The sequence below is a fragment of the Nanorana parkeri genome, unplaced genomic scaffold (genome assembly GCF_000935625.1).
Source record: "Nanorana parkeri isolate BGI_ZX_2015 unplaced genomic scaffold, ASM93562v1 scaffold188, whole genome shotgun sequence".
NCBI classification, from domain to species: domain Eukaryota; kingdom Metazoa; phylum Chordata; class Amphibia; order Anura; family Dicroglossidae; genus Nanorana; species Nanorana parkeri.
Genome location: NW_017306456.1, coordinates 667097 through 683432, shown reverse-complemented (window position 1 = coordinate 683432; position 16336 = coordinate 667097). Strand labels below are relative to the sequence as shown.

The following is a 16336-nucleotide window of genomic DNA, read 5'->3' as shown; positions in this document are numbered from 1 at the left end:
CATTACCTAAGAAAGACACTAAAGCACAACTCATAAGTCTTCCAGTCTGATTACTGGAGCCAACTCTTTCTGAGTACTCGTACTTGCCCAAATTCTCCGATGTCTAGCCCGGTATCCGAGCTTCCGGTATCAGGAAGCTGGGCAGCAAGTTATTACACGTAGTGACGAGAAGCATGGAGACGGCTTCCCTGCTATTCGGGAAGCCGGGTGGCGAGTAATTACACGCCGCCTGCTTCCTTAATCGGACTTCCGGTATTGGTATTCATGTACAAGTACTCGTGAAAATGCCCTGTATCTATACCGATGCCAGTATCGGTAACGGTGCAACCCTACTGAATACATTTCACGTGCATCCAAACAAAAGCTGTGCAAAGTCTTGCAGTTCATTTTCTTTAGAAAGCAGCCACAGCCTGAGTAGAAAAGCCGGTTCCCTCCTAGCATTCTGCAAATAATCACCCTTGCTCTCTGCAGGGGAAGCAGTAGTCCCTCTGCAAAGGTCCAGGAGACTCACCGCTGAGGCAAACATAGTTTAGCAGTGGACAAATCTTATGCTCCCTGCTGATTAGAGAGTGTTAGGTCTGAATTAGCAAAGGGCATGTGTTCAATCTCTGCACAGAGACCACTGCTTCAACACAGATGGTAAGGGTCCTCTGCATCTTGCTGGCAGGGGACAGGCTTTTCTAATGTCTGTGGCTGCTTTCTAAAGTAGACCTTTTTGTTTTGATGCACCTGCATTGTATTGAGCTGGTTTAAACTAAAAGTTTACTTGGGCTTTAAACAAGAACTCCGGGATGAAAAGGTCTCCAGGGTGATGTGAGCGGAGTATGAGTGCTGGTCCACACCTAGGCGATTTATCGCTCAAAACACAGATTCGCATTGACGGCAATGGAGGCTGCTCACACCTTTTGCGGTTTGTCGCGCGATAAGGTGCAGGAGCTATTTTCAGGCGGTTGTCGCGCGGTTTGGGTCCCATAGACATCTCTATGCATTAAAAAACGCACGACCACCGCTCGGTTTACAATGAACAGTCGCGCAATCAAACGCCCGACAACCGCCTGAAAACAGCTCGGCATCTGAACCGCCTAGGTGGGAACCTAGCCTCAGGAGGTGTGTTGACTTATCTCCACGTCCCGGATCCGGAGCTTGGGAGTTGGATTTCTTGCTCAGTGTGCGCCGCTCTGCAGCAAGCTGGTGATCAGCGCCAGACTGCACTTGGAATGGCAAATTAAATAACGTGATATAAATATGCTACAAAATGATACAAAACGTCACTTTGTGATCTTACAAACTTTTCAAAAAGAATAAAAAAACCCAGGAAAGTAGCTTTGCCCAGAAACCATGATGCTTTTTCACATAAATAGTCTAGTTTTTCTGAAATTCTCCCTCCACCGGCGGACAGGACTTTAATATTTCATGACCTTACCCAATTAGTCGTGCCGCCGCATACTTTGTAGCTAATAACGTCTGCATGTAGGTACAGTGTTATTATAGAGTGGACGGGTTTTTTATTTTTCCAGGCAGGATCGGGTTTGCCATGATAAGATGGTGAACTGCCGGCTATTAGCAGAAGACAAGGAACTCTTTCATTATGTCAATAATTCTGAATAATGAGATTTCAGGAAATTGAAAGACATCGAGGCTCCAGCCGCATTTATTACATCCCACCTCCGTGACATTTAATAAGAAGGATTTGCCGCATACACAGTAAAGTTAACGCCGAGAGGTTACAGCTCCTTCCTTGTCATTTTTTTAAATAGTTGCTGCTGAGATGTCGGTTAACAAGGTCTTGTTTATGAATCAGACCGCGCAGTGTTGTTCCTGTCCGCTACGTGTGTGTGTGTGGGGGGGGGTTGCAGCCTGAATTCTTAAGATAGAGTAGGATAATTAGACCAATTGGGGCCAACTCAATACTAAACCCTACGGACTAAGACTGGGATGCCATTAAAGTTCATGTGCGTGTAAAGGCGTCCCAATACTTTTGGTAATATAGTGTATCTATCTATCCATCCATCCATCCATCCATCCATCCACACACTGAGTGGCCAGATTATTATGACCACCTGACGCTATAGTTTGGCGCTGAAGTTGCTAGAGGGCCAGATCATAAATATTCCACAATCACCAGATCTCAATCCAATTGCAGCATTTGTGGGACGAAGTTGAAAGAGCCAATCAGGCAGCTGGTTCCACAACCATCAAATCTCACAGAACTGGACAGCGCTATTCATCAGGCATGGCGTCAGATTCCTCACATCACCTTTCAACATCTCGTGGAGTCAATGCCAAGAAGAATTGCCGCAGTATTGAAGGCAAAAAGGCGGCCCAACAAGGTACTGATGGGGTGGTCATAATAATCTGGCCACTCAGTGTATATAATCTCGGCGAAGGACTGCATACACCTTCAGCGCAGGCAGCAGGGTTGAGTATTTTTATTTTGGTCTGATGCCACAATGCTGTGAGAAGTAGAAAGAAGACTCTGCAGGAGCTGACAACCTCTACAGGTTTTGCGGTTTTTATATTCCTTCTGTTTCTTTTTTTTTGTTTCTTCTATCTCTGACACGTCACATGGCACAGGCGGGTGAGCAGAAATTGCACCCTTATTAGCAGAGCGCCTGCTGAGGCGTGACATAGAAAGGAATCTTTTAATGCTTTTTTTTTTTTGTGGAAGCTTTCCGAAGCGCTACAGTAGAACGGAGGAGATCTCATAAATACATTCAGGGGAAGTTTTAAGAGCGCCAACAAATAAGACCCACATATAATGGCACTCCCCACCTGGAAGCACCACAAAGGCTGCCATTCTTCAACTCCTGTCTCTGACTTAAATATGTATTATGTAAAGTTGGAAAGGTAGATTTTCTTTATGTCTTGTTCTGAGTTTGTGACTCAAAAGTATTAAAGCCGAAGTAACATAATAGCCAGTCGGAAGGTGTGGTCAACTTTGGAAGCCTCATAAAAGGTGCAATTTTTATTAAATTATTAAATGCATTTGGCGAGCTATATTGAGCGACGTTGCACGGACATATGCGCTCTTTTTGGGCGGAAATCGCACGATAAACCGCTCAGTGTGAACAGGAACTGAAAGGATCTGCTATGTACCTTTCTAGAATTTTAAAGTCTTTACATTGTAAATAGTTGACCTGCAGGGGGTTGTCTTATTTTCCCTTGTAAGTTCTGGTGGTTAAATTGCTGTTTGTTGAAAAGGCAAATATGGAAAATGTATCTTCCTCTGAATCATTAGGCCCCATTCACACTGAGCGACATGAAAATCGCGCGAATTTGAGCGATATTGCGCGACGTGTCACGCGACATCGCGCAACTTTTTCCTATTGGGCTGTATGAAATCAGGAGCATTATCGCTCAAAATCGCTCGAAAAAAGGGTCATGTAGGAGCGACAAGCTACAAGCGACGAGCTACAAGCGATATTGAGCGACGAGATGTGAACAGCTCCATTGAAATGTATTGGTGAAGCTACATAGAGTGATATAGCGTGGAAATATGAGCGATATCGCTCCATAAATCGCTCAGTGTGAATGGGGCCTAAAGGATGGTAAGGAATCGGAGAGGGCCATCGTAGTGGGTAGCTCAGAGCTGCTGCAGAAATTAATGTGGCATGAAATGAGCCAGGATTGACCTTTTTTCTTTTTAAGGAGAATTATGCGGCGAGTGATTTTCACTCAGTCTCATAATCTGAGCCGACCTGTGACAATGAGACTGTCACAGGTCGGCTCAGTAGATCGGGAAGTGAGCGAACACATACCGTCACTCGCTCTCACGTCTCCCTGCAGGGATTCCCCCCCTCCCCTGTCCGATCCTCCAGCGCTGACTGGCGGAACTGATGGAGGAGGGGGCGGGCACAGCTTGCTCTGCCTCTAGATGGGCAGAGCCAGCTGTCAATCCCGCAGCTGGGTGGATCCAGACAGTAATGCCGGGATCAGTCCCGGCTGCGGCGTCTCAGTATACTGAGCTTAGGGTGACGGGAGGACGCTAGTTTATGTCCTCCCGTTACCCTGGCAATGACCCCATAGTTCTCCTTTAATGTTGCATACTGTTAGTAGATACAAGGCTCGCAGATATACATTGTGAACATGATTCTGCTTATTCCTCAGACGTCATTGTGGGAAGAGAAAGCTGACATTTCTCGGGAAGGCACGGACAGTGAAAGCTGATCAGGCTGCGTGCTTCGGTGTGGTGCAATGTGTCCGAACACCCTCCGTCCCCATTAGAGAACCCCCCCAGTGCAATATACCTCTGAGGACCCCCCTCCAGGGCCTGCTTTGCCTCCGTCACCCAAAGCAAGATCCCCCGTTCTCCATGGTAGAGATGACTCACTGTCTTCTCAGAGCTCCGGTGAAATCAGTTTGGTGATCCTCCTCTCATGAATGGAAGTCTTCCTCTGCTGCAGGGAGATGAACCCTATGGGTAGCAGTGCTGCGTGGGCCAGCTTGGGATATAATTGGGGGGGTTAGAGAAGGTCACATGATAGGTGTGTTGGCAGAGCAGAGGAATGAACGGGTGATCAGGGACTATCCTGGCAGAGTTTCTAGACCCAGTCAGGCACTTCTTACAACTCCGTCATGTACATCAAATTCGCATTGGCAGCCATGACGGCACCTTACTGCTGTGTCAGTTCAGTGAGCTCTGCAGCAAATGACGGGGAACCCCGGGGGAAATGAAAAAGTCAAAAAACATAAATGTGTGCAGCGTACAGCTCGCTCTGAATTTATGTACCTGCCAGAAAATGAGATTTCTATTTCTTGTAACCACGACGGCAATATTTCATTTTGTAGACAACATTTTGCAGCATTCTTATGCTCCCGATTCTGTAACCGGTACACTGTTTTTAAAGGTGATCTCCGGGATAAGGAAATATTGTCCTCATACAAGTCCTGTGTATTCTTGAATATTGGTGAGCTTTGTGTATTTCTTCCAGATCTGTGCAGTAATCCAGTGTGGAGCTTCCTGTAATAAAGACCAGTCACTGCTGCTCTCTCTCCTTGTGCGGGGTGACTGGTCTTGTCTCCGCCCCCTCCTCTAATAGACTGGTCACTGCTGCTCTCTCTCCTTGTACAGGGTGACTGGTCTTGTCTCCGCCCCCTCCTGTAATAAAGACCGGTCACTGCTGCTCTCACTACTTGTGCAGGGTGACTGGTCTTGTGTCCACCCCCTTCTGTAATAAAGACCGCTCACTGCTGCTCTCTCCCCTTGTGCAGGGTAACTGGTCTGGTTTCCAGTACCTACAATTCAAATTTGCCTAGAAGTGCACCACAGGTTTTGATTATTTTCATTAGTGCAGGTTCTTTATGCGGGTTAAAGTAGAACTACGGCCTCCCAGTGAAAAAAAAAAAAAGTGCTGCAATGCCTAATTAAAAGTGCATCTGCAAAGTCCTACAAATACCTGTTGATTGAAGTCCACCTAATGCAGCTTTTTGCGATGGTGTGGGAACAATGCTGCACTGCTCCGTAATTCAGAGCAGAGTTGTTGCCCTCTTGTTGGCTGTACGCTAGAGTGGGATGCGATGTTGCAGTGGGAGTAGCTATGCTGGTTGTCACCTGTAGCTTGTCAACCAGCACCTGGCCAGGGTAACAGCTAGATGCATAGCTCCGCCTCTGTTACTGAAACCCTCCCACTGGGAGCTGCAGTGTCTGGGAGTGGGAGCATGCAAGACACAAATGAAGGAGATTTGGCTCAGTCAGGGAAGTTTTTGTTTACTCTGAGTCTAGTGCATCACATGATAACTGGATTTGGGACTTCTTTCGGCTGTCACACTGGAGCCTTTTAGTTGTACTTGAAGTGAACAGAGATTCACCAAAAATGTTTTGTTTCTATAGCTTGGATTATAATGATCTCTATTTCCATAGTCCTTTGATAACAGCCAATCAGCATTCATTCATATTACCAGCATAGATTTGCTCAACAGCCTTCCTCCCAGGAATACTTTACTCCAATTAAAGGTATTGTGACCCGCACAGCCCGCCAGGGACCCGTGCTTCATGCTGAAACAGTTCTTGAATGTTCCTTTATTAATAAATCACGCAAAGTAGATGGCATGTACATTATTCCAGGAGAGCTGAATGAATGAATCCCATTTTTTCTAATTTAATAAATCCGGAAGCTTCTTCTATATTAAGGAGACGTTGAGAGTACCAGCCACGTCCTCTCCATACATCACTCCCAGTCAGGGCAGAGACGTATTCCAAAGGAACGATCCGTCATCGTCTGGCTGAAGCTGGAGGATGAGAGCATTGAGAGGGCCAATGATGAGATTGCCATTGCTAGCCGGCTCCTATTGGAAAATGATCAGTTTGGAGTGGGATGAATGACAATCGATGCTGGCGATGCAGAAACAGAAATTTATCTCGTCTCTCTCTCTCGCTGCAACATTTAAAGGAGAACTATGAGGGGGGGAGGGGGGGTTCTTTTCACTCACTCACTCACAATGAGACTGTCACAGGTCGGCTCAGTAGATCGGGAAGTGAGCGAACACATACCGGCATTCGCTCACTTCTCGATCATGTCACAGCTCTCTGCCGTGACAGGGGAGGGGCTGGATTGCCCCCTCCCCGCTCCGATCCACCAGCGCTGACTGGCGGAACGGACGGGGGCGGGTACAACTGGCTCTGCCTCTAGATAGGCAGAGCCAGCTGTCAGTCACGCAGCTGGGCGGATCCCGGCACAGTTGTCGGGATCCGCTTCAGCATCTCAGTATACCGCGGATCCCGGCGTCTCAGTATACCGCGAGCTCGCGGTATACTGAGCCTAGGGTGACGGGAGGACGCTAGTTTGTGTCCTCCCGTTACCCTAAGGAGAACTATGGGGAAAAGCCTTAACCGCATAGTTCTCCTTTTAAAGAGATGTTATGTAACCCCTTAGCAACCGGTGATGTACATAGTATGTCATTGGCAGAGGGCCCGTTTAAACAGACAGCTGCCGGGACTCTGTTTACAATTATAAAGCTGGCCGTCGGCTTTACAATAAGACCCCGTTCACACCGGGGCGGGTCGGCCGCACAGATCCGCCGACATGAATGATCCCGTACAATGCTATGGGGACCGTTCGTGTGACCGCGTGGGTCCACGCGATCCGAACCGCCCCCCCGCCCGAACTGCTCCCTGCACTATAGCAGTGCTGATCAGTGAGGTTTGGGGCGTTTTTAATTGCACTCCCCAAAACTCCCTTGCCAGATCAGCGCGGTAACCGTGCTGATCCGATACCGACCTGGTGAATGGGCTCTAAAAGCGATTCTGGCAGCTCAGCTGCCATCAGATTGCTTCTATGGGCCGGTAAAATTCCCGCCCGACACCCCCGCTGTGTTTCCCGGGCTCTGCTGCCCCTCCTGCAGGCCTGGGGCCAATATTTCGGTAGGTCAGTTCACCGATCTCGCCGTTCTATGGGACCGGAAGCGACACGTATTGCATCACTTGCGGTCCCTGAGCTGTCATTGCTCGGCTCCTGAAGCCTGTGATCTGCACTTCAATAGCTTATTTAGAGTGGAAGGGTGATACTAGGGGTCTTTTTGGACTCCCAATATCACCTTAAAAGAAGACCTGTCACCACCAATATGCTATTACATGGGGGACTTTTAAGCCCCCCCTATGTGATAGCAATTAAAGTAAAAAATAAAAAGTTTAAAAAATAAATGTTAAAAAACTTTAAAGTCCCCTGCGAGCACGCATGTGTTCACGTAAACACACGTCAGGTGCGCCTACGTACCAAAACGTCGTTTGGGCTACACATGTTGGGTACCGCCATGCACGCCGGAGTGAGTGCAATAATTCTAGGGCCAATATTTATGCATATCTCTAAACTGATGACCAGTAGGGGCTATTAAAGCGTCGTCTATGGACTTTTTGGGGTACTGAATTCTGCAGCCGTCTCACAGATGCACACAATTTTTAACCTGGGCATGTTAGGTATCTGTTTACTTGTAACCTCATCTTTTATGTTTTACAAATAATGGGTATTTTATAGTGTTTTGGGGGCACTACATTTAATTAAGTGCATTTATCACTAAATTTTGGGGTTTGATAGAGTTGCGCTAATATCGTGCAACATAAAAAAATTTGCAATTGCCGACATTTTGTTCTACAAGGTCTTAGCGTTCAGAAAATATATCATGTTTTGGTGGTTTGAAGTAAGTTTCAGGCCTAAAATGTGGATTATAACGTGTACAAAAAAAACGAGCTGCCCAACTCTTGGACCGATCCCTAGAGTGTCTCTCCCCCTCCTCTGCAGCGGTCTAGGATTCCTCAAGTCATCGCGTTCAATACAGTGCATTGGATGTGAGGACGCCCAGGGTCGTACCATCACTGCAGTGGAGGAGGCGACGTGCTGGAGGGAGCACTGCCAACTCGGAGGTTCGGGTGAGTATAACTTTTTTTTAAACGAGCAGTTAACCCTTGCAGTGCGAGGGGGAAAAAAGTGTTGAAAAATTATCATTAAAAGAAATGTATGTTTATCGCCTTAGCTTGTCATCTTGTCTGACAGTTAGACGTCCATCAGACATGTTTGTTCTTGTGCTTGGCAGAGAAAAGCTTTCTGCACCGCGGCTCCATCCCTCTGATTGCCATCATTGTAGATAGATGGAGTATTGGTGGCTCAGTGGTCTAATAATAGGAGAGCGGCTTTTGTCGAACACGCCAATATTTTTAGCTCGGCATGGCGCCGACTTTAGTAGAGTTATTAATGAAATCCAAGAAAGGAAAAAAAAAAAAAAGTAACTGAAAGCAATTTTCGGAGCGGATAGAGTGCACCTGTCACAATGCCGGCTGATGGCTTCCTGAGAAATGTTTTATTCATTTCTATCTTCTGACGCACATTTCGCAGCGGAAGGTTCAATCAATACCTTATCGATCGCGGCACTGAGAGCTTAGAAACAGCTTCCCAATATTACCTCTGTGCATTGATTCATTGTTAAAGGTATGAAGGCATCTCGCCGTCCGTTCTGGGATTAAAACAGGTTTAGTGTATCAGTGAAATCATTGTTCTGTGTCCGCAGGTATCCGAAACTTTTTATGTTACCTGCTCTTATTTTCTATCTCTCATTTTTTTGGTTAGTTTTTCTATTCTACATCTTCTCTGCTTCGTCTCGCTCTCTCGCTCCATGATCTTTTTTGTCTTCCTCATTTCTTTCTCTCTTTCTCTCTCTCCTTCATAGCTCTCTCCCTCATAGCTCTCTCCCCATCTGCAGATCCTCTCTTCCTACTCTCTCTCTAACTCTTCTTTCTCATCCCTCTCTCCCTCTTCTTTTCCCTTTTCCACATCTCCCTCTCTCTCTCTCCTCTGCCTCGTCTTTTTGTACTTCCCTCTCTAGCTCTCTCTCTCTCTCTCTCTCTCCAACTCTTCTCTTCCTCGCCTCTCTCCACACCTCTTCTCTTCCTTCTCCACACCTCTTCTCTTCCTTCTCCACACCTCTTCTCTTCCTTCTCCACACCTCTTCTCTTCCTTCTCCACACCTCTTCTCTTCCTTCTCCACACCTCTTCTCTTCCTTCTCCACACCTCTTCTCTTCCTTCTCCACACCTCTTCTCTTTCCCATCTCTCTCTCTCTCTCTCTCTCTCTCTCTCTCTGCCTCTCCTCCTCTCCTCTTCCTCATCTCTCACTGTCGCTCTACACCTCATCTCACTTTCTCTCTGTCATTCTTTTTTTCCCCTTTCTCTCTGTTACTCATTTTCTCTCTCCTCCCCTCACTGGTGACACCGGTCTAAAACGGGAATTTCCCTGGCTTAGGTAACATTTTCTTTAATTTTCTGTTGTGTCTTCAAGACAGGTAATGAAGGAAAATCTCACCAGCTGGAAAATAACCCGACAAGCTCTAATGACTTTGTATCAATTTTATTCCAGTGTTTTTATATTTAAAGTTTTTAAAATCGTTCTATATCTCGTATTGAATCACCTGAGTTTGTGATGGTTTACTATAAGTGATGATGGTCACTAGCTGTCGGTGGATCTGCAGATGAGAGGATTTCCGGGGGAGATTGTGGTCTTAAGACAACCTTTTTTGTCAGCTGAAGAAATAAAAGAATTGAAGGCGTAGCATCCACTAAACAAATAGAAAGGAGTTTTAAGACTCCTGTAGCTGAAACTGTTCTATTAATACTTCTTAACAGGACAATAAAATTGATTTTATTTGAACGCCCCCTTGCAGAACTCGTCCTCCACGGTTTTATGAAATGTAAAGCCAGCTCGGTGTGAGGGATCTCTGTAGGAGCTGCGGACAACTGCTGATAATTATTGCAAAAAAAGGCTTGTGGAGCTCAATACTGCAAAAGACTAATCTAATCATCGGCATTAGGTCAGAGCAGAAATGCCAGTTCAACCCCAACCCTGGTGTCATTTCACTGTGAAGATTATTTGCCCGAAAACTACAAAGAAACTTAGTAGTCCTTTATTTCATAATGCTCAGATCAAACTTCCTATTTAATTTACTGTCTGAAGCAAAAAAAAACCCTCAAGCGGCAGCTTTGCCCTCTCCGGCCACCCCGATCTGCCAATTCATCATCCTGAATTTACTATCCAGTTGTTTCTAAAAGTTGGGAGTTTGCGGAGCTTTAGCAAGCACTTCCCATTCCCATATGGCCACATTCAGGCTGAGCGGCAGATTGTGGTGCCTGTTACCAAAATTAACCTAAGCTGGCCGTACACTGGTAGATTTTGGATGAACGTTCACATGACAAATCCCATCAGAACATTTCATAATGGTGTCAGAGACTTGTAGGATCTCGTTCAAGATGTTGTTAATGCGTGAACAATTTGCAATCCTGCTCGATTCCTTTTTTCATTACAACGGTCAAAAATGGACCATCCTTTCACCCCCTTTTAACTATTACAAAATTGAGCGAATGTTCCGAAAAATGTTTCTGGCAAAATTCTACTTTTGAATGGCCAGCTTTTCAGGAGTACAGAGTTGCTGTAAACTCCACCCTATGTCATTTATATGCCAGAGGTTTTACTGGCCATAGAGGTTCTGGCTTTTGTCTTCAGCTTTGGCCTAGGATCCAGGGTTCTTGCCAAGCACCGAGCAGCTGAAAGTTCTTTTTAGCTTACTACAGGAGCATGAAGATTCTAGCTTAGTCCCCTGGCCAACCACAGAGCCCTGGACTCCTGCCTAGATTGCTTTGTAGATAATTTGCTCCTGGGAGGGACCGGTGCAGCATGTAATTGTGTGGAGTCATCTCTACATCCCTAGGAGTGGATGTGGCTACAAGCTGACCTGAATGTGCAGGTCCGGGTGCCTACACTTGGCCACTCACTGTGCAGGTTCAGGTCAACGTGTAGCCATGTGCAGCCGCATCCTCTCATAGGGAAGCACAGGCGGCTGCACGCAATAAATGAGGCCTTATACATTGAAAGAATGATCATATCAGATGATAGGCTTTCAAACGTGATAGAAAAATTGCAGAAGGCTCTCCTTGTGTCAACGATATATACTCTCTTTATGTGCACTTGCATGTCCTGCTTGGACAGAGAAGGTGGTGGACCTCCAAAAGCTTGTCCTAAAAAATTTAAAGTTGGTGCAAATAAAAAAAATATCATGGGCAATACTAAACTGGGTAGGCCATGCAATCACAAATGTATGTCATGAGCTGAGTGCATACGTTGGGGAAATGAAAAGTCAAACCCAAGCAGAAAGATCATACCTTGGACTTTTGTGGCCTTTATGGGTTGATCTGAGTCTGCATTAGGCCAATAGTAGCCACATAAATTAACCTGATCTTGTCTCTCTGCCAAGATTAGGACCTCTTCAAATTTAGTCGAAGGGAAACCTTTCCAGAAAAGAAGCTTTACATATGTGTGTGTGTGTGTATGATGATTAAATAAACGTGTTAGATTGTCGGAGAAGTAAACAAATCTGTCACTGCTTTCAGGAAGCATCTGTCCCAGCACGCGGGTTCTCCTCCGTCATCTTCGCAGAATCCTCTGAAGGGCAAACTTGCAAAGGGATGTTCCGGGAAGAAGATCAAGCAGGAGGGGTCATCAATGGAAAGGTTTCTGGTGAAAAATGCGGGGAGGTCCAAAGGAACGTTAGACATCACCATTGAGGAGTCACTCGACTCCAACCTGCCTGCCGAGCCCATATCTGCTAAGAAAATCAAACAGGAACCGGAGGACTCTGTACCCGAGTATTCTGCTTCACAGGAACCATCTACATCTCTATCTCAGGTCTCCATAAAGTGTAAGTGTCTTTCTAGATCCTGCTATGTTTTTTTGTTCTCGATTGCACTGCTACTTTGGCAAGGCGGATTTATATCCTTTTGTGGCTATTAAGCAATGTACTTCAATAAATGTTTTTGTCCCCGGAGTTTAGCTTTTTGAAGTAAACCTACGTACAGTTTTACTTTAAGCAGGGATGCTAATCCTCTTCCACTATAGCAGGGGTAGGCAACCTCAGCACTTGAGCTGTGGTGGAAATACAAATCTCATCATGTCTCTGGGAGTCATGCCTGTGGCTATCGTTCTTGCAATACCTGATGGGAGTTGTAGTTCCTAAACAGCCCTGGCATTCTGAGGTTGCCTACCCCTGCAGGAGAGGGAGTACTTCTCTGTGAATGAAATACAATGAGGAAAATATTAACCAAAAGCAAGTGATCTGTCAATGTCAGAACAAAACATTCTTTAGTGAAATGCCGGAACACAAAACGCATCTCCCGAATAAAGCACAACTATATTGGAATGTCATTTATTTGACCCGGGGACCTCTTTGTATGCGCGGGCAGGAAAGGCAATATACTTGTAATTCCGGATCAATAAATCCAAGCGGTAAATAATAGAGAATGCAGAGAATTGATACATCATCCAAATCGGATGTGACAGGTCCCTTCTGCTGCAATCACGGCACACAGGCATTAATTGAGGAGAGCTCATTCCGTGTATCGCCTTCTACCTGATAGTAATACGAAAAATATTCACTGGCGCCATAAGTAACTGCTCCTGAGAGAAACTCCAGAGGCACAGGGGGCAGCGCCTCGCGGTCAGGGGAACCTGGATATCTGATATGAGAAAAGCAAAAGGAGCGCCTCCATAGTGCAAAACCGATTTATTCTATGTTCAAATGACAGCTGAAAAGGTACTTACAAACAGCCAATAAAAACGAGCGTGTAAAGATCTCAGGATGAAACCAGATGGATGAACGAAATGAGGCTAAGAAGTGCTAGTGACGAGAGGCTAAGACGTGCTAGTGACGAGAGGCTAAGACGTGCTAGTGACGAGAGGCTAAGAAGTGCTAGTGACGAGAGGCTAAGAAGTGCTAGTGACGAGAGGCTAAGAAGTGCTAGTGACGAGAGGCTAAGAAGTTCTTGTGACGAGAGGCTAAGAAGTGCTAGTGACGAGCTGAAGCCATCTACACGCGAAACTTCCTCCAGTTGATGCGTTTCAGGGGCCAAGCCCCTTTCGTCAGATCCTGCAGTACCCCTATCTCTAACAGGCTCTTAAGAATTGAAATGTAACCAATCGCGGCCGACCTTGAGTTCGTTCACATGGGACCGCTAAACCTATCAAATTGTAAGAGGCAATCCTTGTACGCCCGCCCGAACTAACAGGAGTGAGCTGACGGCCAAAAGACACGTCCACTGCCTCATCAAAGCAACAGGTGGCCTATCAGGAACAGGTCGACAGGGGGAGTGACAAAACGCCTCTCTCCTGACTAACGACAGGTAACCAAGACCCGTCGGAATCGGGCCGTCAAGCCCGTATGCACTCCCTCCCGTTTCAGAGAACATACTTGGAAGTACCGTGTTTCCCCGAAAGCGTTATCTTCAGGAATTTCTGTAATATAAGACCTACCCCGAAAATAAGACCCTAGTTCGGTTGTAGGTCTTCTATTACAGAAATCCCTGAAGATAGCGCTAGGTCTTACTCGGGGGTAGCTGCACATATAATTGATTTTTACTTGTGAAGACCGGCCGCAGCTCCCTCAGTCCCTCCCCCCGCACGCACGCTGTAAAATGCACAGGTGTGAACCAGGCCTTACCTTTACCTCCCGAGTGTACATCATACCCAACTCTGATAAACCGAGACAAGAAGAGAGGGCAGGAGAGGTGTTTGGAAAGCACACAGAGATCCGGGATGTGTCATTTCCAGAAATAATCACAGCCTCAGCACAGTTCAGGCGGTCCCCAAGTTACGAACAAGATAGGGACTGTAGGTTCATTCTTAAGCTGAATTTGTATGTAAGTTGGAACAGGTAAATGTTTTAGGTGTAACTCCAGCCAAAAAAAAACATTTTTTACTTTGGACAGCTGGGCCAGCATTTGTATCGGATTTGTTTTTTGGCATTGTTACACCCAAACAAGTAGACAAGGAAGACAAATAAAAGTGTTCAGTACACTGTACAGTACATACAGGGTTATGACAGGGGTAACGACAGTCAGAGCCAACTTCCTGTTCAGTACAAGACCCGTTGGACTAATGTCTTTATTCAACCTCAAATACTATGTAACTATGGAAGAAGAGGCGGGGCACTCACTAACAACTTCCTGCAGGACGTAGAGTACTACAATCCAGACACTTACTTGTCTGCGATCGTCGACACGAACACCGTTACTGGTGGAACGCTGTGCGGTACAGTGGCTGCAGTCTCGGACCTCTGTTCGTACGTATGGGTTGTACGTAAGTCGGGCGTTCGTAAGTCGGGGACTGCCTGTGTGCCAAAGCAGCATTGTAAGGGACACAAACATAAATGTACACTAGACGCACCTAATACAAGGTTTTGGTTGTGACCTGAAACACCTTTTGTTCCATTTTCACTGCATGCGTCTCTCTCTGCTTTTGTCTTCCAGTGGAGTGCCCAGTATGTGGCGTTGGCATTCCGGAGCAATATATCAACAAGCATCTGGACAGCTGCCTGACCAGAGATGACAAAAAAGAAAGTCTGCGCAGGTAAGGCGTCCGTTCATCAAATGTCTTTCTCAGTTGAATCCATGTTTCATAGAGTCGCAGGCCAGGAAAAATGTGCAAGTTCCCCCGAAGCGTGAGCAAGTCACATGATTAGTCCAGTCTGGATTTATTGCTCTTGAGAAAAGCTCAATAGATTACAGCCAATGCATTTCGGGGGTCCAAACCCGCATCCCCCTTCCTCAGGACTGAGACAAGACAAAGGAAAACAATGCATAAAACTAAAAATAGCCGGTTCAAAAAGATTGTGTTGAAAAAAAGAAATTAATTCCTTGCAGTAATTAAGAGACACATTGGTTGAAAAAAAATAAAAAAAAAGCTTAAGTACCTTACAACCATCGCAAGACAGAAGTCTTGCGATGGTTGTAAGGTGTGTGCCCAGCCTTAGCAAGAATGCTAAAATCAATTCAATTGAATATACTAAAATCAAATTAGCAGTTAAGATCCCATCTAATACATAGAAATCTTATTGTAAAAGTAATTTCCCATATAAGAGACTGATAAAATATATACAGAAAATCATGAATACAAGAAGATACAATGAACAAAATCAATTAAATCCTCAGAAACCCCCCAGATACAATGTAATCCTAGAAGATAATGAAGAATGAAGCTCACTGAGACGAGCAAAAAGTTCTGTCACAGCGGCTCTGTGACCCAGGAAGCAGTAAGATCGATTATGTGGCCGCTGGCTGCAGTCACGATCCCATCCGCCGGCTGCGCTGTCCGGCTCCATCCGTCCTCCCACCCTCTTCACAAGCAGGCAAGCCGCCCTCTACTCCTACACACAGATGGGCTCCGGCACGCCCCTCCTCTTCACAACATAGGCGTTTGACTACGGCGTTTGAACAAGGTGTTTGACTACGGCCGCCCCCCAGGAAGGTGCCGCCCTAGGCAAACGCCTAGTTTGCCTCGCGGTAAATACGCCCATGCCTACACCAACAGTTGCTTTGTAGTGAGGGTTCCTAGTGTAGGGGTGGGCTGCTCCGGCCCTCCAGCTTTTATTCAACTACAAGTCCCATGAGGTATTGCAAGACTGACAGCCACAGGCATGACTCTCAGAGACAGGGCATGTTGGCATTTGTAGTTAAAGCCCAGCTGGAGGGCCGGAGTTGCCCATCCCTGGTCTAAACTATTTCTTAAGCAGGCCCTGGCACGCAAGTCAAACACTGAGCCCCTGAACCGAGCGCTTAAAGGGTTATTAAACACTCATGTTTTTTTTTGCATATATCTACTGCTAGCAAGCATAAATAGTAATAAAATGTGGTCGCTGCATTCGTTTTCAGGTTTTTTTCACCAGGCGAACCTGCCTATGAGTTTAGTCACATCGAACGATTGTTTGAATAATCATATCCGTATATGTGTGACACATCACCACCGTGTGTACTGATAGTGACCAGCGACACCAGAACAATACAACAAATTGAAGAATCATGATAAGGATG

General features: G+C 46.0%; 1 protein-coding gene across 1 annotated transcript in view; it reads left to right on the top strand.

Annotated features, from left to right (window-relative positions):
* RAD18 (RAD18, E3 ubiquitin protein ligase) overlaps positions 1-16336 on the top strand; it is a 146288-nt gene that overhangs the window by 36368 nt on the left and 93584 nt on the right. Inside the window, exons 5-6 of the mRNA XM_018555216.1 lie at positions 11867-12174; positions 14777-14876. Coding sequence (XP_018410718.1) covers positions 11867-12174; positions 14777-14876 — 408 coding nt within the window. The remainder of the gene's footprint in view (positions 1-11866; positions 12175-14776; positions 14877-16336) is intronic.